Source organism: Tasmannia lanceolata, unplaced genomic scaffold (assembly GCF_043159265.1).
Source record: "Tasmannia lanceolata isolate RefF3 unplaced genomic scaffold, GAP_Taslan_0.1 ptg000037l, whole genome shotgun sequence".
Classification (NCBI taxonomy): Eukaryota; Viridiplantae; Streptophyta; class Magnoliopsida; order Canellales; family Winteraceae; genus Tasmannia; species Tasmannia lanceolata.
Genome location: NW_027518714.1, coordinates 40,244,179 through 40,271,802, shown reverse-complemented (window position 1 = coordinate 40,271,802; position 27,624 = coordinate 40,244,179). Strand labels below are relative to the sequence as shown.

The 27,624-nt window shown below is 36.6% G+C and overlaps 1 protein-coding gene across 6 annotated transcripts in view; it reads right to left on the bottom strand.

Moving 5' to 3' along the window:
- The window catches only part of URE (urease), a 146,843-nt gene that overhangs the window by 66,662 nt on the left and 52,557 nt on the right, over positions 1–27,624 (bottom strand). For 4 of the 6 annotated variants that reach the window (XM_077370548.1, XM_077370554.1, XM_077370550.1 and 1 more), the window contains 5 exons: positions 24,476–24,521; positions 14,897–15,002; positions 10,704–10,852; positions 7,979–8,089; positions 7,789–7,866 (listed from right to left, as the gene is read on the bottom strand). In XM_077370548.1, coding sequence (XP_077226663.1) covers positions 7,789–7,866; positions 7,979–8,089; positions 10,704–10,852; positions 14,897–15,002; positions 24,476–24,521 — 490 coding nt within the window. The remainder of the gene's footprint in view (positions 1–7,788; positions 7,867–7,978; positions 8,090–10,703; positions 10,853–14,896; positions 15,003–24,475; positions 24,522–27,624) is intronic. The other 2 variants (XM_077370551.1, XM_077370552.1) reach the window with 2 other exon arrangements.

Sequence of the window (27,624 nt, the reverse complement as noted above, 5' to 3'; positions counted from 1 at the left end):
GTTTGATCATATTTCAGATCTCGAGGGGAATTTCGTCTGCATCCTCATCCGAGGCTTCTAGATATTCGTTAAGGATCTTGATTATCTTGCATGTAGGGGTGTAAACGAGCCGAGCCGAGCCGAGCTTGGCCAGGCTCGGCTCGGCTCGTTAAGCTCAAAAGCTCGGCTCGGCTCGGCTCGGTCAGGCTCGCGAGCCTTACCGAGCTCGGGTTATATTAAGTTCGCACCCCTCATCTTCCCTGGACAGCCCTACTAGTGTAATTTGACTACTTTTTTTACACTATGGGGGGTGGTCCTAGTAACAAATGGGGTTCCAAAAATGAAGTGACATATTTTGCCCCCCCCTTTCACTCCCTGGACAACCCTTTTAATGCATATATTAATACATAATATATATATTTAAATATATTAAATTCTTAACGAGCCTTAACGAGCCGAGCCGAGCCTGGCCTAAATCGGGCTCGGCTCGTTAAGCTTAACGAGCCTAGCAAGCCGGCTCGGCTCGGCTCGTTAAGGATTCGAGCCGAGCTTTTTTCGAGCCGAACTCGAGCGAGCTTCCGAGCCCGAGCCAAAATTGACACCCTTACTTGCATGCCCTTTTATATTGTTTCTTTTACTTAGCTCGGTCTCTGGAGGACCCTGCTCTAATGCTATTTTTCTCCACCACAGGAGTTGAGGCATTAGACGGCGGAGCATTTGCAAACGAAGAAACAACGGGTTAAGGGATTGTGTGCTCGGCGAGTTCGTGTTATGGCTTGTGGTGGTATGGCGTTCTACATCATTTGCTTTTCTTATTTATGGAAACTTTATATTGTGTTGAGACTTCACTTGCTATGGATATTAGTTGTTGAGACTTTATCTTTCATATGGAGTATGCATATTGTAAGGATTTCATGGTAGACTTATTTAAATTGAAATAAGAGATTGGTTATGGTTGTTGGTTATCTTTACTTATCCTCTCCATATGTTCTAAAAAAAAAATTTACATGATTTTATGTTGTTCTTTTGCTCGTAGCGACTCAATGGTATCGGGTCGTTACACGATCCATTTGGGTGGAATCTTTAAGATGACCCGATAGAAATCCTAAAGTGAATCACATTCCATTAGGGAATGGAGGGTCCTTGATGATCAATTATCACCGACCAGTCTAAAAAGCCACCGTTGTATATGAGAAGAAAATTGATGGGGATTGCCGCATGATCATTGGGAAAAAAGGAGAGAACATTTTGATTTCGTACCATGCATTACATTTTTAATTTCATTGCTAAATATTTTGTTGTTAAATAATAAGAAAAATGCCAAAGTTTCATTTTTCATTATTATTCCATTATGGTAGGAATTATTGTGGTAAAGTTCATGTCACTCATTTTCATTATTTTGGGAGTTGCCTTTACTTTGCTCTAACCCACCTACCCTATAGGAAATGTAGGTGAAAAAGAAGGAGCTTTCGCCAACGAGAACATTTGATGAAACCAATGCGGGATGGGAAGAGTCGGTGTCGAGAGTTCGGAATGATATAGTTGTCATGACCGAGAGTCATCATTAGAGAAATTTACTTTCTTTCTATCCATTTGGTTTAAAGACTTTAGTTTAGTTGGTTTTTAATTCGTATGGTTTGAATTATTTTAATTTCATTGTTTAGGGAACAAGGTTATTTTATTGATGAGATAAACAGTTAAAGTAGTGCTTTAATTGAATTAATTTTTATTATATCGCTTCCGCTTATGTTGAATTGGTGTTTTAAAAAAAAATTATGTGGTTTTTCATAGCGACCTCAGGCAATGGAAATCCAGGTCGTTACAAAGAGCTAAGCCAGTAGGGATGGTCAAGAATTCCCTGAGCACGAGTACTATGAACAATTTGACCCTCTAAAAGAGGACATGGTCATGTGATAGCTTAATGGTGGTGAACTAGGAAAGTAAAGAAAGGAGAGGAAGAAGATTAGGAGGAAATATATATTGAGCAGTGCTATCGAAGGCGACGGTGGAATGCGCCTCCAAGTGCACCTCAATGCATGAAGAAAATGTTGTTGTGAGAAAAGGTATAACTGCGTGAGACTTGGGAGGAAAAGGCATAAAAAGGGATGGAAGGTGTACACCTTTAACTTAAGGTGCACACCTCTGACGAAAGGGGTACACCTTTCAAGTCTGTGACAAAAAGGCATCATTTTTACTACCTAAATGCCCTTTTCTTCCCCTAAACATCTTCCAATGTTTAGGTTCGATTAATTATGGTTTAATAAGACACATTTGAAGGAGAAATATTAGTTTTTAGAGAGTTTTGGGGTCTTAGGGAGCTTTTTTCCTATATCATTTTCTTAACTTGTCCTCAAGCATTCAGCGGAATCAAAAGCTGCCACTACCGGTGGTTTTCTTTTCTTCATCAAAACAGAGCCAATGGTGATGCCTTAGTTGATGAAGAATATTATGATGGTGAGGACGTGGGTAGAATTTTTTCAGGGCGGGGTGGGAATTGTGAATTGCTACAACATGCCAAAATTGACGATGACACATTATCATATTTGATGGGTTGTCACTGTGCATGTGTCTTTTATCTAAGGATATTGGGTAATGTCCTATTAACGCGTTAATCACGATAGTTCCTTACAACCTACTTTGCATTATTTGGTTAGCTGGAAATGAAGCATTTTTTTTTCTAGAATCTTTAGTAACTTTTTGGTATTTTCCATAATTTTTGTTTTTCATATCCTTAAAAGTTTTTACTTAAAAAATCAAAAAATATGTGACAATTACGCCTCCGTCAAGACGAAAAATGCCTCTCCATACACCCCCCCCCCCCCCCTTCTCTCTCTCTTTCTCTCTCTCTAAAAACACTGGAATTGAGTGGACTTTTTAATAGGTGGAAGGGGAATAAGGGTGGTGGAGGTGTCCAAACAGATTGAATGAATAGGAAGGGATTCAAATGAATAAAATAGGAATTTTTTTATTTTTATAAAATAGGATTGGAAGAGATTTAAATGGGTTAACATTTTTTCTTTTGTTTTTTATTTTGAGATTCAAAAGGATGGAATGTGGCATTAGGGGATTTTTCAACTGGTAACATAACGGTTGTGTAAGGTTTTCAAACAAGAGTTGTGAGTTTTCTGATAGATTGGAAACAAATCTAGGGTTTTGCGCTAAAAATGAAATTGAAGATCTAAAGAACTGACAGACCTGGAACAAATCTAGGAAGCACACGATCGGGAGTAGATCTAGGGTTTTAAAAATGGTGAAACAGATCTTTAAATAATAAAGGGATTTTTGCAAAAAGAGTAACCTACTATGCAATATTTGCAAATAGAGTAACATGGTTTGCTAATTTGCAAAAAGAGTAATGGAAGTTGGCCATATTTTGCAAATGGAGTAAAGTTGACGGTCTGTTGACTGAATTTAAATGGAAGATGAGTTTAAAATTTGAAAATGACAAAATTACTCTTTATATAAGGAATGTTAGGGGTTGCATTATGATCTTCCCACACACCCTTTGATTTTAAGAGTTTTTATATGGTGTAAGCTTGCATAGTTTAGCATTTTACAAAATGTAATATACAGTCCACGCTATAGGATGATCCAAACCAGCCATTTGATGGGCCACAATGTAAATAGATTGTGACCCAAAAAATCATTTCCATAGGATGATCCTAGCCTTCCATAGGATGATCTTCGCCTTCCAATCTATAAAGGAACTGAATGTTATGGAAACCTCTGTAGATCAGAAGTCTAGGATCGTCCTATGGAAGGCTAGGATCATCCTTTGGAAATGATTTTTTGGGCACATCCTATTTACATTGTGGCCCATCAAATGGACTGTTTGGATCATCCTATGGTGTGGGGGATATAGTAAGCCTAAGATCATCCTATGGAAGGCTAGGATTGTCCTTGGAAGTGATTTTTTGGGCATTGCCAATTTAGATTGTGGCCCATCAAATGGACAGTTTGGATCATCCTATGGTGTGGGCCGTATAGTAAGGCTAGGATCATCCTATGGAAATAATATTTTGGGCATAACATATTTACATTGTGGCCCATCAAATGGACGGTTTGGATCATCCTATAGTGTGGGTCGTAAAGTACTTTTAGAGGAAAACTTAACTATGCATGCTTACACCAAATAAAAACTCAAAAAATCAAGGGGCATGGGAAGGTCATAATGCCACCCCTAACTAAGTCCTTTGGATGTTGGAAATGGGGCAAATCTAGTACTAGGCAGTACTCTGAACTATTAAGCCCATCTCTCGGCGGAAGCTTGGGAAAATGGTGACTTAAGTCTCCCTCTCTCGCAAGTGTACAAAGAAATAGAATAGAGTTTGCATTTTGGGAGTAAAGGGCATTTTAGTCCTTTTAGAAGATTGAAACGTCTGTCGCATGCTTTCTGTCAAGAGATACTCCATTTGCAAAAATATGGCCAAATGGCATTACTATTTTTGCAAATTAGCAAACCATGTTACTCTATTTGCAAATACAGCATAGTAGGTTGCTCTTTTTGCAAAAACGCCAATAATAAATTTGGAAACAAATATTGGGTTTGGGGTAGAAGAAGAAAGAAGTGAAGGATTAGAGCCTGTAAGTGTTCAAAGCTAGATATTCAAGATGTGAGGATTAGAATAATGTTAACTTACCAACTTCTCCAAAAGCTTAAGGTATTGGAGAAAGGCGTTAGTTATCTTTTATACTTTAACACTCCGCCGCACGTGTGGCCCACTTGGTAAACACGTGGCACATGTGGTCCCACTTTGGGCCGACCATCGCATGTGGATTTTTGCTATCCGGAAGGTTTGAACTCGAGACCTTTGGCTCTGATACCATGTTAACTTACCAACTTCTCCAAAAGCTTAAGCTATTGGAGAAAGGCGTTATTTATCTTTTATACTTTAACAAATAAGAAGATTAGGGTTTCGGAGAAGGAAAAAAGGAAAGCTTTTTTTTTTTTTTTAATAAAAAAAAAGGAAAGCTTTATTACCATTAAAAAAAAGAGAAGGAAAGCTTTATTGATTCAAGATTCGGGAGGATATAAGAGTATTATTGACGTATCCCTCTGTCATGAAGTTGCTACCTTCGATATCCAAGGCGTTAAATTTTGGTTTTGGTTTCCGATGCAGAAACATTTCAACTCCAATTGGAAATTTGGGTGAAAATCCTGTAAAACCACGGAAACATATGGAAACATATGCAAATGATAGAATTTAAAGATGAAAAATCAGGAAATGCTAGAATAAGGACACATACACACTTAGAAACCATCACATAAGCAAGACAACCATCCATGATAGTTTAAAAACACCGAACACCTAGTGCCATGCATTGTCAGACAAGTCTGATAACGAAGAGCGTACCAACATTCACAAGTAATTCATATAAATATTTATGCGTGCACCAGATTTCGCATGCAATTAATATAAATATAATTACGTAATACAGATTGATATAGTATACCACTATTACAGTAGTAACTTTGGTTTATCCATTTTGGTCGTTTCGATTTCCGTTTCAGTTCGGTGGGGATGGAAACAAAAACATTTAGGTCATTTGGTCTCGGTTTTGGTGGAATATTAAAACCAAGCTGATACCATGTAAAAGCCTGATGAATTTTATGATGCTTCGGATGAGAAGAGAGGGGAGAAGACGACGGGGCTCAAAATTCATGTGGGAGGAAGAGTCAACACTCAACACTGTTTCATTAAACTCTAATTGAAAGATTACATTGTGTTATTATCACATATGAATACTAAATGAGTATGTTTTAACACACAATTCATGTCACCATCTCCTTGACCACCACCAATCGCTAATGCAAGCTATACAAAGTGAGAAGCTCTTTACTGTTAGGATCTGCCAATCAAAAGATATTTTGGGCTCACTCCAGAAAGGAACTTTGGAGCTTCAAACTCTTCGCTTTGCCTTTTCAAAAGTTATTGGTTAGAAGTCAGGGGTTGATACATAGTCAAATCCTTCCACGAAGTGTGAAGTGAGGTATAGTGCACATTGAGGCTCTTGTTTACTTGTTGAAAAAAGATTATATTCTGAAACGGCACATAAGAATGTGATATACCAGCATCAAAGAAATATGTCTCATTCATAGTTTCCTAATTTCTGAACTCAGGACTTTCGAACGATTGGGAAAGATCTCACTTTTGACTTCCTTCGTATCAGTTCGCATGAATTTCTAGGTCTGCAGTTTCTACTTGCTTTTCCAAGTAGAAAGACAGAGTGTCAAACAAATTCCTACAGAAATAATCCCGGGTTGCAGAACCTTGTAGGTCAACCAAACGCTCGAGATTCATTTCTCTTCTGTTAGCTGCCAATTATGGGTGAAGTATGACCACATTGTCCAATATTGTTACCATAAAATAGGATGAGAAAGTTAATTGCACACAGAACGACGAGAAAGTAAATTTTACTCTGAATTTTCTTTCACTTTGGAATTCATACTATGCTTATAGTAGTTAACAAAAGGACAAATTAAGCTCATAAAAAAAATAATTGGTTTTTATTCATCATTGGAAAAGTTTATGCTGCAATAATACCAATATACCATATCAAAGATGATCAATAATCCAAGAGAAATACAATATATGTGTGATCTAATTGCTCTTCAGGACTTGTCAAGAAGAGTATAAGATAAAAACCAAAAAACTTCATTTTCATAGTTTTGGACTTCCCTTGAATAGAACTTGAAGACCTTTCTAACAATTTAGTAAGTTCAGCTGCACCTTTCTCCAATATGATAAAAAATGGAAAGGCGATCCCGTAGATGTTAGAGAAGGAAAGGCGATCCCGTAGATGTCGCTAGGAGGAGGAAAAGAGGGCTGTAATTAAGAACCAGGAGAAAATGCAGGCCAGGCCGGTTGAGAACCCCATTGTTTCTAGGGAATCTTTAGGGTTGGGAGTAAGTCAACTAGTTGGGGAGCATTTAGGGCTTAGCGTGGACACTAAAGGTAAGGGTGTAATGATGGTAGATAACTCAGGAGATACCGAGGGTCAAGGGTCTTTCTCGGAAGTTTGATGATTTGCTATCAATTGGGAACGTCTTCGGGATTGGATATGAGGACTTAGGGGTGACTAAAGAAATGTTCCTGGCTATGGCGGCAAGTGATTTAGAAGAAAAAAAGGAAAGAGAAAAGGAGGCTTCTTGACAAGCAACGAATTCCCTATCCACATTAACCAATTGGTGCGAGTTCAGGAATTAGAAATTTGGGAGACTAGGGGAGATAGCCTCAGGGCATTGGCACAACTGAGTTGAGAAGGTTTCTTCTAAGTAATCAAGTAGTTTTGTTAGATGTGTAAATTTGGGTGTGAATTGGGGAGAATAGTTATAGTTTTGATTATAGAGAGATGAGTGTCATGGTCACATAGCAAAGAGAATGTATTCGATCTATATCCAAAGAAGCTGCAACTTCAAAGGTTTTCGCTTGAGAGACTTTGTCTTTCGCTTAAACTAGTCTTAATCTGGATACTCTTCCTTTGCTTCTGTATCTCCTGGGGAATGGTGATTACTTAAGAGCTTCAGAATCTGAGTTCCTATTACGATTATTTGACTTATCAGGGTATCGGATAAGGTGAGGTTTCACGAGACAGAAGGTCGCACTTCTAGCTATCAAAGATATGCTGTCACTAGTAGGCAGTAGGGAAGGAATAGACTAGTAACTGTAATTGCTTATTTTGAAGGGGACCTTTGAAGGTGTACTAAGAATCTTTTTGAATTTGTAAAGAAAGCTTGATAATAGAATGTGAAGAAAGGCAGAAGTGGTTGGTTACTATATTTTGCTTTGCTTTGCTGTATTTTCTTACTTGTTTCTGGTATGCCCGTGCCAGCTCTCTTTTACATCTTGTAACGCAGGATGGGCTCCTGGTCCCGACTCCCGAATGCTACTTTAATATTAATGAAATATGTCATCTTTCAAACAAAAAAAATTCAAAATGGAAAAATATATACTAAGAATCAAAATCCGTGTAAAAATGAAATGATACTAGACCGCACCTCAAATCGTGTTGCTGTCCCTGCTGGAATATTCAGCCGCATCCCATATGCTCTTCTTCTATCAAAAACCATGTAAGGGTTCACCTCAATGAAGTGATAATGGCTGCCAATCTGAACTCAGAAAATAAAATCGATTCGAAATTAAATTCTCTGTACAGAAGAAAGAATATCAAAAGAAAGAAGGGATGACATGGTGATTTCTTCAATGAGTCAACGAAGACAACACAATTTTAAGGCTTTGACATACTAAAGCAAAATTAGTTGAATCAGTCAAAAAGCTAGTCTTACCAAGTTGAATCATCCTTCAGGATTTTAAAATTATCAAATTCATTAAATATATAATAAGCAACAATACATAATACATGTAAGCAAAAATGGCCTCCAACATGGTATTAGGCTGTGCGTGATTTAGATCAGCAAAATAAATTACTCCTTCAGGTAAGCAAAGTACGATTGATCATGATAACATGAAGATCTTGTTCTTTCAGAATGGAACCGGCGGCTAATTCAACGAGAAGAAATGGATTAGTACTTATTCCGATAACATAGACTAGATCTTTTAAAGCAAAACTGGAGAGGGGTGATGTAAGAAGAAGAAATGAATTAAAATTTGGTTCTGATAACAAGGTGCAATACCAAAATGAACCAAACCACAGTACAATTGTCCACATTGTTGGCTTCAACCTTTTCCCAAGTTAGATTTATAAAATCCATAAGTTAGTGGTGGCTACTGTTATATTCATTTACTTACTCTGCTTTCCAGAACGTTATAATTGATATGAAGTTTAGGATGGAAATATAGTTAGGTATAGTGATGCAAGATAATCATATGTTGAACTCATATTTGACTCTAATACCAAATCTGATGCAGGAAGATCGTAGGAAGAGGATAATACTTTTCTCTAAAACCAAAATGACGCAGGACAGATCTGTGGGAGAGGATTAAGGAATATTTGCAATAGGAGGGATCTAAATTTCGGCATAACAGCAGATCGGAAAAAGGTTCGTACGGAACAATCTGACCATTGAATCGCCTCGTTTCTAGGATATGTGGTAGAGGATATTGTGGGAATGAATATATATCCAATTTTGGTGCAAATCCAATCGTCCGATCATAAATCTGGGCAAAAATACAGAATCTGCAATTTTGGTAAAATGACAGTCCAGATCTGATTTAAGGATCAGTTCCAACAAATTGATTAGTCCAGATTTTGAATGTGTGATAACAACCTATAAGAAGCAACAAACTCTAAAGTTTGGCTCTGATCAGACAGTTGGATGGTATGATTGGGACTGATCTACAGAAATTGATTAAGAAATGGCTGATTTATTGGAGGGAAGAGAGGGAAGCCGATTTATGAGAACCCCCCCCCCCCCCCCCCCAACTGATCTGCAGAAATTGATTAAGAAATGGCTGATTTATTGGAGGGAACAGAGGGAAGCCGATTTATGAGACCCCCCCGAAAAAAAACAAAAGGAAAATGAAATATGAAAGGGAGATAGAAAGGTTGACATCTCACCAATCAAAACCCAAGGCGTCACACCAACGGGTTCCTAGGCATCGTATCATAGGGAAAGTAGACTTCGCATCCATAATTTGCAAGAAAGCAAGAGAAAATTGTTTTTCTTTCATTCATCCATAACATTACATAGCTTTCTAGAAAATTGCCATAGGTATAAGAAAAAAAGAGACAGAACTAGAAAGTTCTAAACCCTAAAGAAAACTTAATATTTTCGGACCAAGATACCATATAATGACTTAAAAACTCTCTCCCTACGTAAAATCACGTAATACATGTGTGGCGCCTGTTTAAAACATATATAACTCAAAGAACTAAAGCTATTTTGAAGTAAAAAGACTCCAATACCCCTATGACTTAAAAAGGCTCAAATAACAATCTAAAACTAAATAAAACTCTTTTAATACTAATAATGGGCCCCCATCTTCTTCTTTTTTTGAAATGGTAGAATGATTTCATTAGATAAGGGAGCGGGCCGAGGAGGACCACGCCCGAAAGTACAAGAGGAACCACAACAATAAAAATAAAGATACAAAAACCTCTCAAGGAGGGAGGAAGTCAAACCACTCCAATGTCATACAACTAGCCCCACTCCTAGCTAAAGAATCCGCCTCCCCATTGGCAGATCTCCGCACATGATTGAAAACAATAGCAGAGCCCGAGATTAGATCATCTATTTCATCAAAGATAGACGAAAATCTCCAAGGAGGCAACACCGCCCCCTTCAACCATCGAATTACATTGAGTGAATCACCCTCCACAATAATGTGATCCATGCTCTCTCTATCAAGTCTTTTAATACTGAGGCATCACATACCCCAAGAGGGCCAGAATAAGCCACACAACTTCGCTACAATTATCTCGACATACCCCGCTTACCCCGGCTGGTCCCGGGTTCCCAAAACTCGACCCATCGAAGTTAATTTTGAACATCCCAATAGGAGGAGCCACCCACTGCTGAGCAATCTGAGACCTAGCCTCCCTACTAAAGCAAACTTCTGTCCACCTCCATCTTCTTAACTCCTTGATTCTTCATATCATGTTGTACGGTCCCCCATCATATGGAAAATTTACATGTAAACTAAGATACACTTAATACTATAGATCCAGAATTAATTCAGACACAGAAACTAAAATAAAAAATAAACAACTGAAATAATAAGACATAAGAAATGAGAACATTGGCGTAAATTAAACGGAAGCACCTGAATAGGCCTGTCTGCCATGTTAGTAACTGTAATCCTAACAGCTTTCCTTCCACTGTTAAGCATGATATCTCCAACTCCAATTCTAAAAACCAATTCACCAGGAAAGATATCATCCTCGGTCGCCTCAAATATATCTAGAGAAGGAACTGCAGAAATAAAATTCTTTCATCAATGCCCAACATAGATAATTATAAGGAGTGTCAATTCCTACACTAGGCATAAAAGATTCATATATATAAATGTGTTTATGGTCTCATATGGGAGCCAGTCTTCAATTCTCTTTGACTAACTAGCAGGCATACCGAATTAAAGTTTCATACCCAATCAAAATAACTAAAAAACATAACAAATTCCTGATATTTGGGATTAAGCCTCTAGCTCGATGGTAAATGCTTTCCAACCTAGTAGTAGATTCGATCTCAGCTTACTTACCCAAAAAAAATTCCAGAAATTCTAAAAATATAATAATGTTAATTTCCTTGGATAAAGTAATTCACAGATTACATGAATAGGACACTAATTCTACGATCCACTCTGAAGATTGCAAATGGTCCCCTCTGAAGATTGCTGAAATTTGCTGGATGGTGACAAAATCAGTTGGAGACATCATTTTTTGGAATATGTCAACTCAAGGTTGCTATCTTCAGTGACCGAGTTCAAAGTCAGTACCTTGCAATGTCACTCATGTGAGTCTATATTTATGTTCATTGTTTTTAGTTAGTCTTCCAAAAGACAATATAGTTGACTTAGCAACAAGGAGAAGAAAATGTTAAAGACTTTTCATGTAATTTCATGACGGAATGCACTAAATGCAACTATGTTTCCAAGTAGAAGACAAAGGGCCTACAGAAAAAAAAACAACAGAAATTCAATAGGAAGCGATGCATGAAGACACCTGTACAGTAATGCTCTACCACAAGCTACAATGATGATTGCATGGAATTATGGCTTGGTAAACAAGTGTCTCGGCACCCACTTGATTTTTCAAATGAAACGTACAAAAGTCAATTTTGATAAATAAATGGTCATATTTAAATAAGACGTACAAAAGTCAATTTTGATCAATGAAAGATTTGCTGAAAGGTGAACAACACTACCAATTCCATGGTAGGTGGTGGGCCCACATAGCATGAACATCAAGATTCTTAAAGAACTTATCTTAGCTGGGTGATCAATGTAAAATTGTCTTGTTTCATTCTTGAAAGGGTATTAATTTATTTTTTCGGTAATTTCGGCCGAAATTTCGGAAAAATACTATATTATTGAAAAAAAAATCAATTTCTCAAAGTTTCCAAACTTTCCCAAATTTCGGCCGAAATTTGGGAAATCCGAAATTTCGGAATTCGGGAAATTTCGGTTTCGGTCCCCAACCGAAATCCAAAATTTCATATTTCGGCCAAAATTTAAAACCATGTGATGCAGATATTAGGATTTATTTCCGCATTATTTAGTTTCTAGTATTTTTATTTCCATGTTATTAGTTTCTAGAATTTTATTTTCCATGTTATTTTTAGGAATTCTTATTTTAGTAGGTTTCTATCTCTAATTTACTCTCTTCTTCTCCCCCAAGTCTTCTTCTCCTCTATTCATCTTCTTCTTCTTCTTCTTCTTCTCCTCTATTCTTCCCCTTCTATTCTCTTCTTCCCCTATTCTTCTAATTTTATCCCCTTGCGTCTATTTCTCTCCCCTTTTTTCTATTTCCCTTCACGGTGCTGCATCACCATGCTTATGGGTTGGACCTAAATTTCCCATCTAAAGTGGATTCTCTCCTGATTGAAGAAAAAATGGAAGTTCGAGAAAAATAATAGATGGGGTTAGTTGCACAGCCAGCTATTCCCTTTTATTCATTTTAGCATTAAATGAGAATTTACGAAAATGACAAATATAATCACCATAACATCAATCCTCACCGCAAATAAACACGTAAACAAAACGAAAATAAGACATAACTGATGGAAACAAATTGAAATTTCTCAATGATTTCCATTCAAATGGAGTGTAGATATCACTCATGCCAACTTGATCAGCTATTAAGCATATTGACATCAGCAACCTGATCAGCTAACCAAAAATAAAAGTCGTTAATAACCAGAGGAGCTCACAAGGGCCACATATTATGGCACAATTTTCAAATGTGAAGCGTGAGAGATCAATAAAATACATGTTTAATGATGGGTATATTTGTCTTTTTAGCCTGAAAGGTTATTATTGTAAAATACATGTTTCCATTTCCATCCCAACAAAAACGAAATCCTTTGATACATAAATATATATAAATATATATATAGAGAGAGAGAGACATATATATAAATATATAGAGAGAGAGATATTTCGGTAACATTTCAGTAAGGTCGACCAAAACCCAAACACTTTAGTATGTAAATTACAGGACATGGGTTGACATGTCAAAATAGCTAAGTTTTCACCGAGGTAATAAATTTCGGTTTTCTCCGCATGGAAATGAAAACATTTCGGTTTCGGTAGATATTTTGGTGGAAATCTTATAAAATCACGGAAACGTATGGAAACATGTAGAAATGATGAAATTTTAAGATGATATTTGAGATACGCTAGAATAAGCACAAAGACATACTTAAAACCATCACATAAGCAAGAAATACATCCGTAATAACTTAATCACATCGAACACCTAGGACATGAGTTGCTCAAAAATCTGTCTGGCATCCATTGCATAAGATGTTACTCTGTTGTGAGGTTCAACTAAATATCATTCTCTCCATTAATGAAATGAAATGCAAATCAAAACATCTTTCAATTTTTTGTTGATCCAAACATTTTGGTCAAATTTTGGGAATTTCGGTCGAATTTCAGGAATTTCAACGGAAATAATGCTGTGGAAGGTATTCATTGAGGTTTAGTTTCGGTGGCGATGGAGACAGAATCATTTCGGTCATTTTGGGGAAATTTAAAACCATGGTTTTCACATTTTTTGCCTAGCAAGTGCTTATTCAATGCTTTGCTTTTTGCTCTCTTCATCAATTATAGTGCAAATGCATCAACTGAGGTTTGATTTGATGCATTTGCACACGAATTACTGCATGGTTTTTATTTTTCATAGATTAATGATTTTGAAAATTGAAAAAGAAAATTTTCAAATAAAAACTATAAGTGCATGTTAGCTTTGATTTTTATCATACATGAGTTCCTCTTGGCCAATCTACCAATTGACAAGGTCAGATTTTTTACATTTCAAAAATTAATTATTTTATTTATTTTTCTTAGAAAATCTTTTAAAACTAGGAAAATAGTATATTTTTCAAAAAAGATATCACATATGCATGTTAGCTTCTGTTTTATTTTTTACGTGAGCTATGTCAAAATATTTTCATTGTGAAAATTATTTATTTTATTTAGGGAAGTGATATATTCACCCCTTTTCTTCCCCGGGCCACCCCCCTCTAGTGTATTTATGACTCCTCGGTTTACACTATAAGGGGGTGGCCCAAGGAAGAAAGGGGGTGAATATATCATTTCCCTTTATTTATCTTTGTCAAAGAATCACTTAAATTTCCATCAACTACTTCCTTTATGAAATTAATTAATGGAGTGCCTTCTTTTTTACTTTTTGTGTTTAATTGAAGCATATGTATACGTGGTTGTATTATTTTCGGTTTAAAATGGGCCATTCTGTTATAGACATGTGCTACAATGTATCTCATTAGGTGTTTGCTCTGGTTAAACGGTTATGGATGGTTTATGTGATGTTTTATAAGTACGTATTTATGCTTATTCTAGTATTTCCTGAAGTTTCATCTGAAATTTCCAATATTTGCATTCATTCCCATGAACATCCTCAATTTTACACGATCTCCACCGAAATCTAAGACTGGAACCGACATGTTTCCATTTTAATGGCAACCGAAATGCATGCTGAAACTAATATTTAAAACCTTGATTTCAACCGCTAAATATTTTAAATCATGCCCCTGATTAGAATTGAAAGAAACATTGATCCCTGTAGAATAATATTAACCAACAGACCTTTTCTATAGAATTACATAAACCACATGGAGCGTGGAATCGTACTCAAATACAAGTTAAATCTAGGCATATAACATATTAGTATTATTAGTCATAAACTGATTGAGAGAATTTACAATGTGCATAAATTTGGCAATTAAGTCACAAAAGAATAACAAAATTCATTTTCTCTAATTGGTGCTTCATACCCGGAAGAAAAGAACCACGTAATGCTAGCTCCAAATCTCCATCATCACGTGCAATAGCATCATGTATGGTGACTAATTTGGTCCCATCAAGAAAGGTGCCCTCAACCTAAATGAAGAAATAGAAGGTGCAAAATCCCATAATGGGTAGAAAACTTCAATGCATAGATATGAAAGAAACAAGCTAAAACCATCCTAAATTAGTCTTGCAGAATTTTTACAGTCACAAAAACAAAAAATAAACAATTTATTAAGAATGGCAAATAAGACATGTCCATGATGAATAGTTGAACTGCATCTTGTTGCATAAACTAGTTAAACAATCTGTCATCAAATAGAAACGACAATTTGTACGAGTACAATTTATCATTAATAACCTCAGAAAGCTAATCACTAACACTTAGAAAGTCATGTTTCTCTTTTAGAAGAGTATGATTTAACAAGATGAATAATATAGTGTTGGGGATTATGAACAAATATGATTGCATGAGAAAACCTTCACTACACAATCAAGATATTTAATGACATTGTTGATATGAAAATGTATTTTCAGTGGTTTATTTGATGTTTTAGTGATTAATTTTATTGTTGCTGCTGGTTATGATATCGGTAATGATTTGGCCAATTTTCATTAATGGGATTGTACTTCTTGTTTTTCAACCCCTTTATAAATAGGGTTCCTATGTGATTCGTGCGAATACTTTTTCAAATAAGAATAAGAATGGGCAAAAGTACAAGTTTAGGTAGCTTGGCTCAATGATCCAAACCATTTATTTCATGGCCTTGCTATGGATGGGCCATGGAGCAAAATTACCCCTATTGGACATTTGTATCTCCCCTATATGTAGAGGCTTTCTTGATGAAAGTAGACCATTGCCTTTTTATTTTCACAACAGCTATTTAGCACAAGGATTCAAATTTCGGTTTCAGTTTCGGTCCAATTTCTTTTTAAATTTCAGTCATTTCGGCCAAAATTTTTAAAATTTCAGCCGAAATGACATTTTCGGCCGAAATCCGAAATTTTGGAATTTCGGTCCAAACCGAAATCCGGATTTTGGCCAAAATTTCAAACCTTGGTTTAGCGGCAACAGATCAGAGGATTAGAATCATACAATGGGGATAAATTTTAATCGATGGCCCATCCACAGCAAGGCCTAGGAAATAAATATTTTAGATCATTGAACAAAGGGCACTTCGACATCTTCCTGGTCAAATGGACTTCCTCGTAGTTATGCTACGCAAAGAATTATGTGAGCTCTGCGTGAAGTAGAGATCCCACACTCTTTCTGCTGCCAACTATGTTTTTAACTTTTAAGAACTTCAAGAGTACAATACACAATCTCGGTTTTTCCATCTGTTTGAGGATGATATGCACTAGTGCAACTGCGTGCCCATTCTCCTCCACAATGTTCTCCAAAAGTAACTAATAAACATTGTCCCTGTCTAACGTGGTCATTATAGGCACCCTATGTAAGTTCACCACCTACTTGAAGTAGTAGTTGGCGACATATGAAGCATTTATTCTCCTTGGTGAAGGGCAGAAAGGATGGGTGAACAGAAAAGAACCATTTTCGGGGTTAACTACAATAGTAAATTAATCCCTCACCATTGTGTTTGTGGTAAGGGTTCATGAACCTTGTCTAAGGTCTCGTGTTCAATTCCCACAGAGATTTGGTGCCAAAGAACCTTCTTCTTCACGACTACAATAGTATATACAGTGAACATAACCATTGTATTGGATTCAAATTTTTAATTGCTGGTAGATAAATGCAAAATGAACACAAAATATGTTCTCTCTTCTTTGTCCTTGTGCTTTTTCTTTTTCTTTTTTCCTGTTTCTAATTTATACATCGTCAAAGCTCACTTTTTCTTTCTTACTTTGAAAGGAAACCAAAAGTTTCAATGCCGAGAATTTGAAGAAGCTCTGCAAGGACTAGGAGACTCTTAGGAAGGCCATTAATACAACTGTGAAAGAGAAAATACAAGCCATGAACGATGGCAAGGCTTTCAATTTTGGAAATTGTAGTGGGGTGATGGGGCCTAGGGTTTGAGTTGAATTGGAAGCTGAAGATGAACAATTTGCCTTGATTTTCATTTTCCTTTTATTTTATTTTTTCATAATTCTCTGACAAAAACCTTCTCACGCCCACTCTCCTGCTTATCATAGAAATCCTGCTCTTCTCGCCATTCCAACCAGAATTCTGGTCCAGATAGCCCCTGCCATTGTTCAATTTCATGCTACTCTCATAAGGGCTTCCATAGATTGGCCTCGAGGACGCCGGTGTGAGGCTAGGAGGAATAAGGATTGGGGATAGAATTGGGAGTAGGGTTTGGGGTGTGGAGAGAGAGAGAGAGAGAGAGAGAGAGAGAGAGAGAGAGAGAGGCTTCAGTGGTTAATAGATAGGAGTTTGTGTTTTTTTATTTTTAGAAGACAAAAACCCTGTGATAGCCACACGGAAGGTGAGGAGATGGAAGAGGACAGAAAAGGTGCGGAGAGTAAAACCCGAGAGGCAATGGAGAGCGAGCAAAGGGAAGACGGACGAGTCGCAAGGGATTTGGGAATTAAATGAAGGAAGGTTATCCCCTTCCGGCAAGATCGCTATGCGCAGCGGAACAAAAATCGCATAGAATTTTAAATTTTCGTTTGATCTTGCTTTTGCCCAAGATCCTAGAGTCTATATTAGTTAATTAAGTTAATCAATCATAAATAAATACCTCTTTGAAGAAGAAATCAAGGAATCAAGCTGCTTGATCTACTCCTCAAACGATCGCGATCGTTCTAAAAGCAGCGGACCCCGCAAGTTGAACCGGTGGATTCTTTTTCTTTGCTTAGACTATTGTGGATGTGAATAACCCTTATTCACCTATTTAAGGTCTGATCTAATCAGTACCTTTGTTGTAGAAAATAGAGAAATTGATTAGAAGCCTTTCTTTTAACTAGTTCAATTGGAAGAGAAATAAAGAGAGAGAGATGGAAAACTATTTTTCCAAAGGGGGAAGGAAGGGAGAACGAATTTTTGAGTATTCCACACTTTTAAATTTCGTTCTCCCCTCTCTCCTTTATATAAAGTAGAGTTTTTGTTTGATAAATCCTTATTTCTCTCTCCCAATTCCAATCTAATTGTGAAACCAACTTGAATTGAGACTCCTCGAGTGTATGGGACTCTCCCAAGCCTCCAAGGTTATGTGGGGGCACTCAAGATACATGGGAGAACGTGTATGAATGCCTCCCTCCAGCCCTTGTGGCCTTATCTCATAAGAGTTGGCGTTGGAAACAAATTGCTTGCTTTGTAGATCCTACAATTTAGCAATTCTTATCCAACAAGGAGTTTAAGTGCAACTCAAAGTCCTTAAGCAATTGGGACTCTTTTCCCAACCTCTCCAACTGATTTAGGAGTGTTGTGGGCCCCACAAACCTTATCCAAATGAATAGTCTGATCCCAATTCCCAATTCCCAATTCCGTTCCAATTCTGCAACTTTTGCAAAACCGGTTTAGGAATAACTATCCTCATTTGGATTACACATTATTATGCTAATTATTAATCAAATTAATAATACATAATAATGTATAATAATTAATTAATTAATTAATAATTTAATTGATAAATAACTCACATCTAATGGGAGTTATTTCGGCTCCAATTTGTCTTCGAAAAATTCTCTTACTGTCTTTTGTTACTTTCCTAACAAAGACATGTATATATATATCAACAAATATATATATATATATATATATATATTTAATTAATATCCACATTAATCTAACGGATCATATCTGTCCGTGCAATTACATAAAATGCGAAACCCTGATCCATTTGGATGTTACCGGGTCATTTGAGTTGAGAGTGAGATCGTCGCAGGGATCCGACGGTCAATCCTGCAGAACCCTATGGTGGGTCCCACTGCGATTCGGGATTCAAAAGCGGGATTCGATTCGGGATTCGAAAGCAGGAATCGAAGGCTCCTGGGATGGTTGGAAGCGGGAATCGTGGGTTTGCCAGAGAGTCGACGGAGATTCAACGGGGATTCGTCGGGGATTCGCCGGGGAATCGCCGGAGATTCGCCGAGGAATCGCTGAGAGTCGCTGGGGAGTTGGGATTCGCTGGGGATTCGCAGGGAATCGCCTGGGAATCGGGGTTCCTATAAAGTGGGAATCGGGGTTTTCATAAATTGGGAATCGGGGTTCCCAAAATTGAGAATCGGGGTTCCGACTGAATCAATTCGGGATTCCCCAGAATCGGGGATTGGAATCGAATCACGGTTCGGATTCGCGAATCCCCAACTCCAGGTACGAATCATGCTTCTCTGAGTTAAACAACACTCGCATTAGGTCAGTGGCCTCCATCGAGACGTAACCCTGAAGATGACCGTCAAATCATCTTACCCTAATCACATCATCTGTGTGCAAGTCATTTCTTCGTAACCACATCTACTGAGTTGAGTCATATGGGAGGTGGACACCATTTACCCCTTGGCACACTCTTGGTATACAATTTTGATCAAGCAGTGTTCGGCCTCCAAATGCATTTGTAAAATCCTTTGAAAACAATTCATTGTTTCATAAAACTTTTCGATAAACGTTTTATCAAATCCGCTTGGCCAGGCTATTTAATAAGCCTATCGCTCTGACAAAATTGTAGATGTCAATCCCTAAATTTTAGGGCGAAGAATCCCTTGTTGAGTATCACTATTGGTCTCGAGGGTTTGCTCTATGACATAGCTCTATCCGAATGTGACTAAAAATTGAATCACTATAAGATAGACTAAGACCTTAGAATGGACCGGCAGACCAATAAGATCCCTCGGGTCTAAGGACTTGTGAAGGGTCCTGTCTGGAAAAACAACTTTATACTTTCTTGTCCACAAGTTGTTCTTTATTTGATCCAGTTCGGTTACGCGATCCAATCGTCGCACCCACTCTTCTTGCTTAGGGTCCACTACCCAGATGACCGAGATAAGTCACCTCACGTCACGTGCATGTAGGAAAGACTGGTACTAGTTGTATACAGAAAGAGATGCACAGTCTCTTTCCCAACTGGGAACTATTAAGGCTTGCATAGAACCGAGATGCCATATCTCCTTGCTCCCTTGGATCTATGAATCCTTTGAGCATGGCATTTCTACTATGCTACCTAAGGACGAACATGTGTCAATAAACAAGCACATCACACACATTCATTATTATAATTACCCATTCATGTCATGAAATAAACCTTTATTAATTTATAAATGTCATTCTGCTGGCTTTCAGGGCATATAGTCTAACAATAAATTACATTCAAAAAGTTAGAATTATGTTTACGGTCCTTCTCCGTACAGTGTCAGGTGTTTTGAAATTTTTTTACCACTTGAAATAGAGTTTACCTCGATCCGAACAGACCTGAATATCTGATTGGTGTAAAATTTTGTTTTACAAACCTTTTATGTAGATTGGAAAAAACACTGAAGTATTTTTATTTCACTTTTCTCTTCCTATTTTTCCATGAATTTAGGGATAAACATAATGTGCGACAAGATGTTTTTTAACCAAAAGTATTATACGATATTTATAAAAAATTTGGGTTCAACACTTGACTACTCAACTTACATTGTTCTTAGATTTGCTTGAAAGCCTTTATGATCAAGAAATAGAATGAAATCATGTTGAATCAAGTAATGTCTAATGATGAAGTGTAACTCCTCAATTGTAAGGATATATTGTATTTAATATCACAGTTTATATGAATTCCAATGTGCTTTTATGTATTTATGTATATATATATATATATATATATATGGCAAACTAACACTTAGGATATACCATAGTTATCAGGGTGGTAAATGAATTCGGGAAGCAAAATGTGAAACGGAAACAGAAAACGCATGAAAAAATATATGGGAAACAAGAAACGAGGAAACAATAGAAAATCATATCAGAAAGTCTTAGGAAACGCCTTGGAAGAGTTTCAGAAATGATCGAAAAAACACACATAAAAGACAAGAAAAACACGAACTGTGGTTTTGTAGATTTAAATTTTATTAATTTCAAATTTCAAGTTGAATTTTTCTTATTTTTATTTTTATTACAATATATTTTATTGTCTCTTTTTTAATATCTATTCCACAATTTTTGATGTGTTTTTTCCAAAATGACTTTCGTAAGTTCCACACATATTTCCTATACGTTTCACATGTGTTTTCTCACGCGTTTCACACAAGATTTACATAAGTTTCTCATATGTTTACCATGCATTTTGGAAACATTTCTCCAATTTTCTTATCATATTTCGGAAACATTTTCAAAACGTAGGGAACGAGTTTCCCACCTGCGAGAAACGCATTTTAGGGAAAACGGGTTTCCCACTCGCCCAAGGAGTTTTCGGCAACTATGGGATATATGCTACGAAAATGGCTATGTTTAAGTATACATATACATTATATGTATACATATGCATACATGTGTGTGTGTGTATACGTATGTATATGTAAAGAGAGAGGTAGAGAATTGAAGAGAAGAGAGAGAGAGAGAGAGAGAGAGAATAGAAGAGAGAAGAGCAAAGGAGCAGAGAATAGAAGAGACGGGTAGAGAAGAGAGAGGAAGAGAAGAGAAAGGAAGAGAAGAAAAGAGAAGAGGAAGAGGAAGGGAAGGGAAGAGAAGAGAGAGGGAAGAAGAATAAAAAGAAGAGGACTAGTGTTCTGGTGTGAAAAATCTAGTTATTGAAAAGAAAAGCTGGAGTAAGAAATTGGGGAGTTTTGTCAATCTTGGAAGAAAAAGGAAGGGGTCTAGTGTTCTGGTGCAGAAAATCTTGTTCTTGAAAATAAAAGGCGAAGTCAGAGGCTAGGGAAGATTGCTGTGAATTTTGTCAATTTCGTAAGTACCCTTTGGCACTATTGTTTTGTGAAAATGATATATATTTTTTGAAATGATTATTGCATGAAAACTCTTTCCGAACATGTGGTATGGTTTTCCTAATTTTGGAATCTTTTAAGTAAGATTTGCTAATTTAGCATGTAATGAAAGTTTTTTATTAACATTTTAAGCATGATTTGCTAATTTTGTAAGTACCCTTCGACACTATTGTTATGTAAAAATGATGTATATTCTGAAATGATTATTGCATGAAAAATCTTATTAAGCATGTGGTATGGTTTTCGTGATTTTTGAAAGTTTGAAGTTACCTACGCATATGATTTACTAGTCTTGTAAGCACCCTTCGATTCTGTGAAAATTATACGTATTTTATTGAAGTGATTATTGCATGAAAACTCTTTTTGAGAATGTAGTATGGCTCTCCTGATTTTATAAAGTTATAAAGGTATATATGGGTATGATTTGCTAATTTAGCATTCGATGAAAGTATATATAGCAATGATGTTGTGTGATTATATGATGAGCTTGATTAACTGACAGAAACACATACTGCGGTCAAAACGCAATCCACAGGGAGAGCTCCCAGACCTAGATTCGTCATACTTTTGCCCTTCAGGTTCTTATGGGCCCATGGTGGGATCCAGGGAGGACTCCCGGACCTGGGCTGGTCTTATGTTGCCCTTCAGGGTGTTACAGGCCCCTGATGGATTCCATGGAGAGCTCACGGACCTGGACTGGTCTTATATTTTCCCTTCGGGGTGTTATGGGCCCCTGGTGGATTCTAGGGAGAGCTCCCAAACCTGGATTGATCTTATGTGTGTTATGGAACCCTTGTGGAGTAGGCATGCTTCTAAGGTTTCCGGCACCAGAACAGCAATCAAGGATAATGTTAACATGTAAAGTTATATGTTATGTTTTGATCATTATATGATCGTATATGTTAGGATGTGTTGAAGCTAAAATGATTAAATAACGCCTTCTCCAATGGCTGAAGCTTTTGGAGTAATTGGTTGTTTCACATGGTATTAGAGCTATAGGTTCTGGGTTCAAAACTCACAACTCTTGATACTAATAGTCCACGTGTAAGGGCAACCCAAAAAGAGGGGCCACACGTGAGGGAGAGTGTTGAATTATAAATGATTAAATAACGCCTTCTCCAATGGCCTAAGCTTTTGGAGTAATTGGTTGTTTCACAATATGCGTCAAATTGTATGATGACTTGCAAAGCTTACCACATTATGCATGTATCATGTATGAACTTGGATTGATGCCATGGTCTTTTGGGATGATGTATTACGTTTTGATCATTATATGATCATATATGTTAAGATATGCGTCAAATTGTACGATGATTTGCAAAGCTTACTATATTATATATGCATAAACTTGTTTTAAGGGCATTGTTTGGATGGTTTTGATGATGATTTGAGACAAATTTAAGCATGATAAAATTACACAAATAAAAACATTGGGATCAAATTTCACTCTTTCAAGAAAGGGTTTTAATAATATAGTGGGAATTCATTTATTACATTTCCTAATAAAAGAAAATACATCTAATTATTCATCAAGAGGTTCTCTAACTAAACTACTTTACAACACTAATAAAATTTAAGCTAAATATTTTTCTTGATGTTTCTATAGATGATTCTTTGAAGAACCTTCTTGGAGGGAAATTTTTGCACTTCTCATGAATTTTCTTATTTAACTCTTTTTAGGGTCCTGCTAAAGAGAATATTTGAGTCGTAAGTATTTTCATAATTTGACTCTTACAAAGGGTCTTCACATAAGATGTTTTTGAGTCATATAGAATTTTGATTTTGACTTTTAAAAAATACAGAGAATTCTCCCACTAGAGAAAATCTTTGAATCGTAGAAATTTTTTATTTTTTGCCTTAAGTACTCCTAAAAGAATGACTCCTAGAGTCATAAAGATCTTACACTTTTTAACTATTTCTAAGAGTCCTTCCAGGAGAGAGGTTGTTAGAGTCATAGAGAGTTTTGATGTCTTGACTCTTATTTTTTAGTAAAGAGCCCTCCCAGAAGTGTAACTCTTTACCTCATAAAAGATTTTAATACCTTGAGTCCTTGACTATTCTTTCATAGAAAAATCCACTCGGAAATGAACCCTTAAGTCATAGTGTTTTAGTATCTTGCCTCTTCTTTTGTGAATGTCTATCCAAAAGAGGAACTATTCAAGTCGTAAATAACTATGATATGTTTTTCTTGGAAAAAGACTCTTTGTTAATCTATCTTCATGATCTTAAGATCCACGGAACAGACAACATGAAGATCAATTGGTGTCATAACTCATAAGATGAATAGAGATCAATTGGTGGCATAAGTTGCAATGTTGATGGAAAACATATATATGTTGCAAGTGTGTGATAACTTTAGTACCTTGTGTATAGTTGTCCAAGGTTGAGCAAGTCAACATTGAGCTTGTCTAAAGAGTCGAAAGGGTTCCATTTCTTATTAAGGATGGATATTTAGTAAGTAGCTTGCCTTATATAATCAAAATAAAACTTGGTTCATTGTCATTTGAGCCTTGGGGATTAAATATACATGGAAATTAATTCCATGCCTTATAACTTCATCCTAATCTCTACTTCTACCAAACAAATATGAGAGTAAGAACTGTAGAATGCATATGTAGATCCTTATAGTTTTTAATGCCTTTGGCGATCAATCTAAAAGGAAGCTTCTATAACAGCTGCGTTCCCTGTATTACCTGAATAGTATCCAAAAGGTGTGGAACAACCGCTAAAACTTGTCGCCTAGTGATCAGGAACAGACCAAGAATCATCAATTGGTATAAGGAAGCAGTCCTTATTAAACAAATAGTAACAGCAAAACAAAACCAAGACACGCAAATGGGGTATACAATCATATAATAAAGATACAATAACAGCTTATACATCCAAATATTCCCAAGTCTAAATGGAAACTAAAATTGTACCATACTCACTGTGAATTTTAAAAAGTACTTATCGAGTAGACTCTCTCGACACGTTTAGTGGATTCAAGTTGAAAAGTTCATTTTAGAATAGCCAACATATCCAGTGGTGTAAACCATGTCTCAAGTAGATTGGTCATCTCATCTCACCAGATGTGATGAGAGATTTCTAAACACAAAAAAAATTATAAAATTATCATTACTTGATTATAAAGCTAAAATCTTATGCGGTGAAAAGTGATAAAAAATAACCTAACAAATACAATGTAAAACAACATGAATATCCATTAAAACTTCCCCTCAAGTGAGGTTGAAGCTTGTTGAACTCCTTGACTTGCCATTTAAGGTATTTGAAATGATCCCCAGATAAAGGGGATCGTTGGACTGGAAAAATATCAGGAATATTGCCATATTAACATTTTCACAAACAAAATGGTAACCGGTCTCAACACTATTTATATGAGGATGGGAGTGGTAGTAGCCGTGGCATTAAGTTTGTCGCTATAGAACATGGTAGGAGTGATGATATGAAAACCGAAGACCCAAACAATACTTCAACACGGAATTAATGATCGATAGCCAGCTGTTTCAAGGCATGTTAAATTAATATATTGTTGTGTAGCCACAGCTACTAGGTCATTATATCGTAAAGGACCTAGAGGGATAAAAATAACAAAAGAGTTATCTCCCTCAAGTCGAGTTGTTACGAATTGTCTCTCCTCTTTCCTTTTCTTGCTCTCTTCCTCCTTCCTTAGGACAAACTTATTGCAAATTGCAGCTTGGTATCAGAGCAGGAATCATAAACCTATTCTTTCTCTCTGTGACCTACCCAAGGACGCCTTTAGGTTATAAGGCTAACCTATCAGTTGTAAAACCATGGAGGAAGTCAGATTCTTTCTGAGGTATAGTTTGAATTTTTTGAGGATTTTTTGTGCCATTTTCTATTTGTTTGATGGCTATTTGAAGGTAGCTCCTGTTTTTCCCTTCAAAAAGAATTGAGAAAACATCAGATCTGGAGCTTTTCGGTTTAGATCTGAAGCTGTTTTGGTTAGAACTTGAGTTTTGTAGTTCAGATCTAGATTTTCCAGGTTTGTGCACTTGACCAAGACATCCTTAGATGATGACAGATAGATTTTGCAATGTATGAGGCTCTGAATTGAGCTTTGACAATGGATGCCGACTAGTAATTCAGAGATCACCTCTACAAGGGCCTCAAAAATTAGTTCGATCATGGGTAGCTATGGATACAATCACAACAGATAAGTTGGATGCACTAATTATCTATCTCTATTAGTCGCAGTCCGTTAAGATGTATATCGGTGGCCTAAGTAAATTGGGTTATGCTACTGTAAGAATGAAGGCATTGGAGACATATGATAAATAGGTGTGAGAACTTCATCGAGATGTACCGATAGCTGACCTCAATGTAGTCTCATATCAATCGTGGATATTTATTCTTGCAGATGACTTGAATAGGTCACACAAACCTATTCCGAGAGGACAAACATTACAAAAATATATCAGCTTCGCAGGATGTCTCAACTCTCAGCTCCTCATTAGAGGGAAAAGAACCATGCTACTTGTTATTTCACTCTGCAGGGATTGTAGTAAAAGATGGCTCACGACAAGTTGAAATGGGATACTCTGACTGATTGAGAAAAATAACGAAAGCAAGTTGAGCAGAATAGGATATTCGATTTCCTGACGAGCGGAGAGTCAAATATGAGAATGCAAGTCTTGGAGAGAGATGAGCTTATAGAGCTAGATATATTTTACTAATTGCTTACAAATGAAACAGATAGGAAGAGTGTGATGCAGTTGATCCCATCTTCAAAGCACGCAGCTCTGGCTTCCTCTTGTACCTTTTCAACTGGGCATAAGGGTGGAAATCAAAATTTTAACAGTTAGGATAACAAAGACAAGTTGAGATGCCGACTATAGTAAGAATATTGGTCATACGAGGGAGACTTATTGGGATATTGTTGGTCGACCAGGAAGGTATTACAAGAATAAAAGCTATGAATTCCCAGTTAACGGCCAATACTAAGCCCAGTACTCCTCTGTTTGTTAGTGTTGGCCAGACACCTGAACTGCCTTGTCAACACCCCTAGCTAGCTCCACCACCTCATCGAACGTAGTATCTACTGCCTGGAATGAGATAAACATCTTCATTGCTTCCTTTGCTAACTTGACAACATGGTTTTAAATTCCACAAAACTAACACAAAACGATCAACATGTCTGTTTTCATCCCCACCGAAATGAAATCATAATGGATTTGTTCCACTTCATTATTTTGGTCGAAATTCCAATCGAACTTCGACTGAAATGGTCGAAACGATAAAGAAAATGGAAAGATGTTCTGATTTAAAGCATATAAAGCTGCTTTTTCTCAAAACAAAAATCCTCTACTAATCTATTCTAAATCGAAAAAATAAAATAACATACGTGGAAGTTTGAAATTTTTTCTAGAATACTTCGTTTTGGAAAACCCAAAAAACTTAAGAATTTTTTCATTAAAATGTGTCTTTGATATGTCTTTACTAAGGCCTTGTTTTTCAATTTGGAACTTTTTCAATTTTTACTAAGGCCTTGCTTTTGAATCTTTGATTTTTTAAATTTAAAGATAAATTTCCATTCGGGTGCAAATGGTTCAAATAGTTGTGCTAATACCAATTGCAAAGGTAGAAAAATATTTACGGCCTTTTTATCTTACCAACATGCTTCGTGGGCCCATCCTTGTTGAATCGAAGTTGGACCTAGTTTTCATTCCAATGGGAAGAGTCACAAGAATTTCAAAACCTAGGGAACATTCAAATGACGAATTTCTGACAAAGAACAAAGGGGAAATACTTTTTTTGTAAGCCATTTTACTTTGCATTTCATTAATTTAGAGCATGATCTTTGGTTAGCCGCATCATTGGA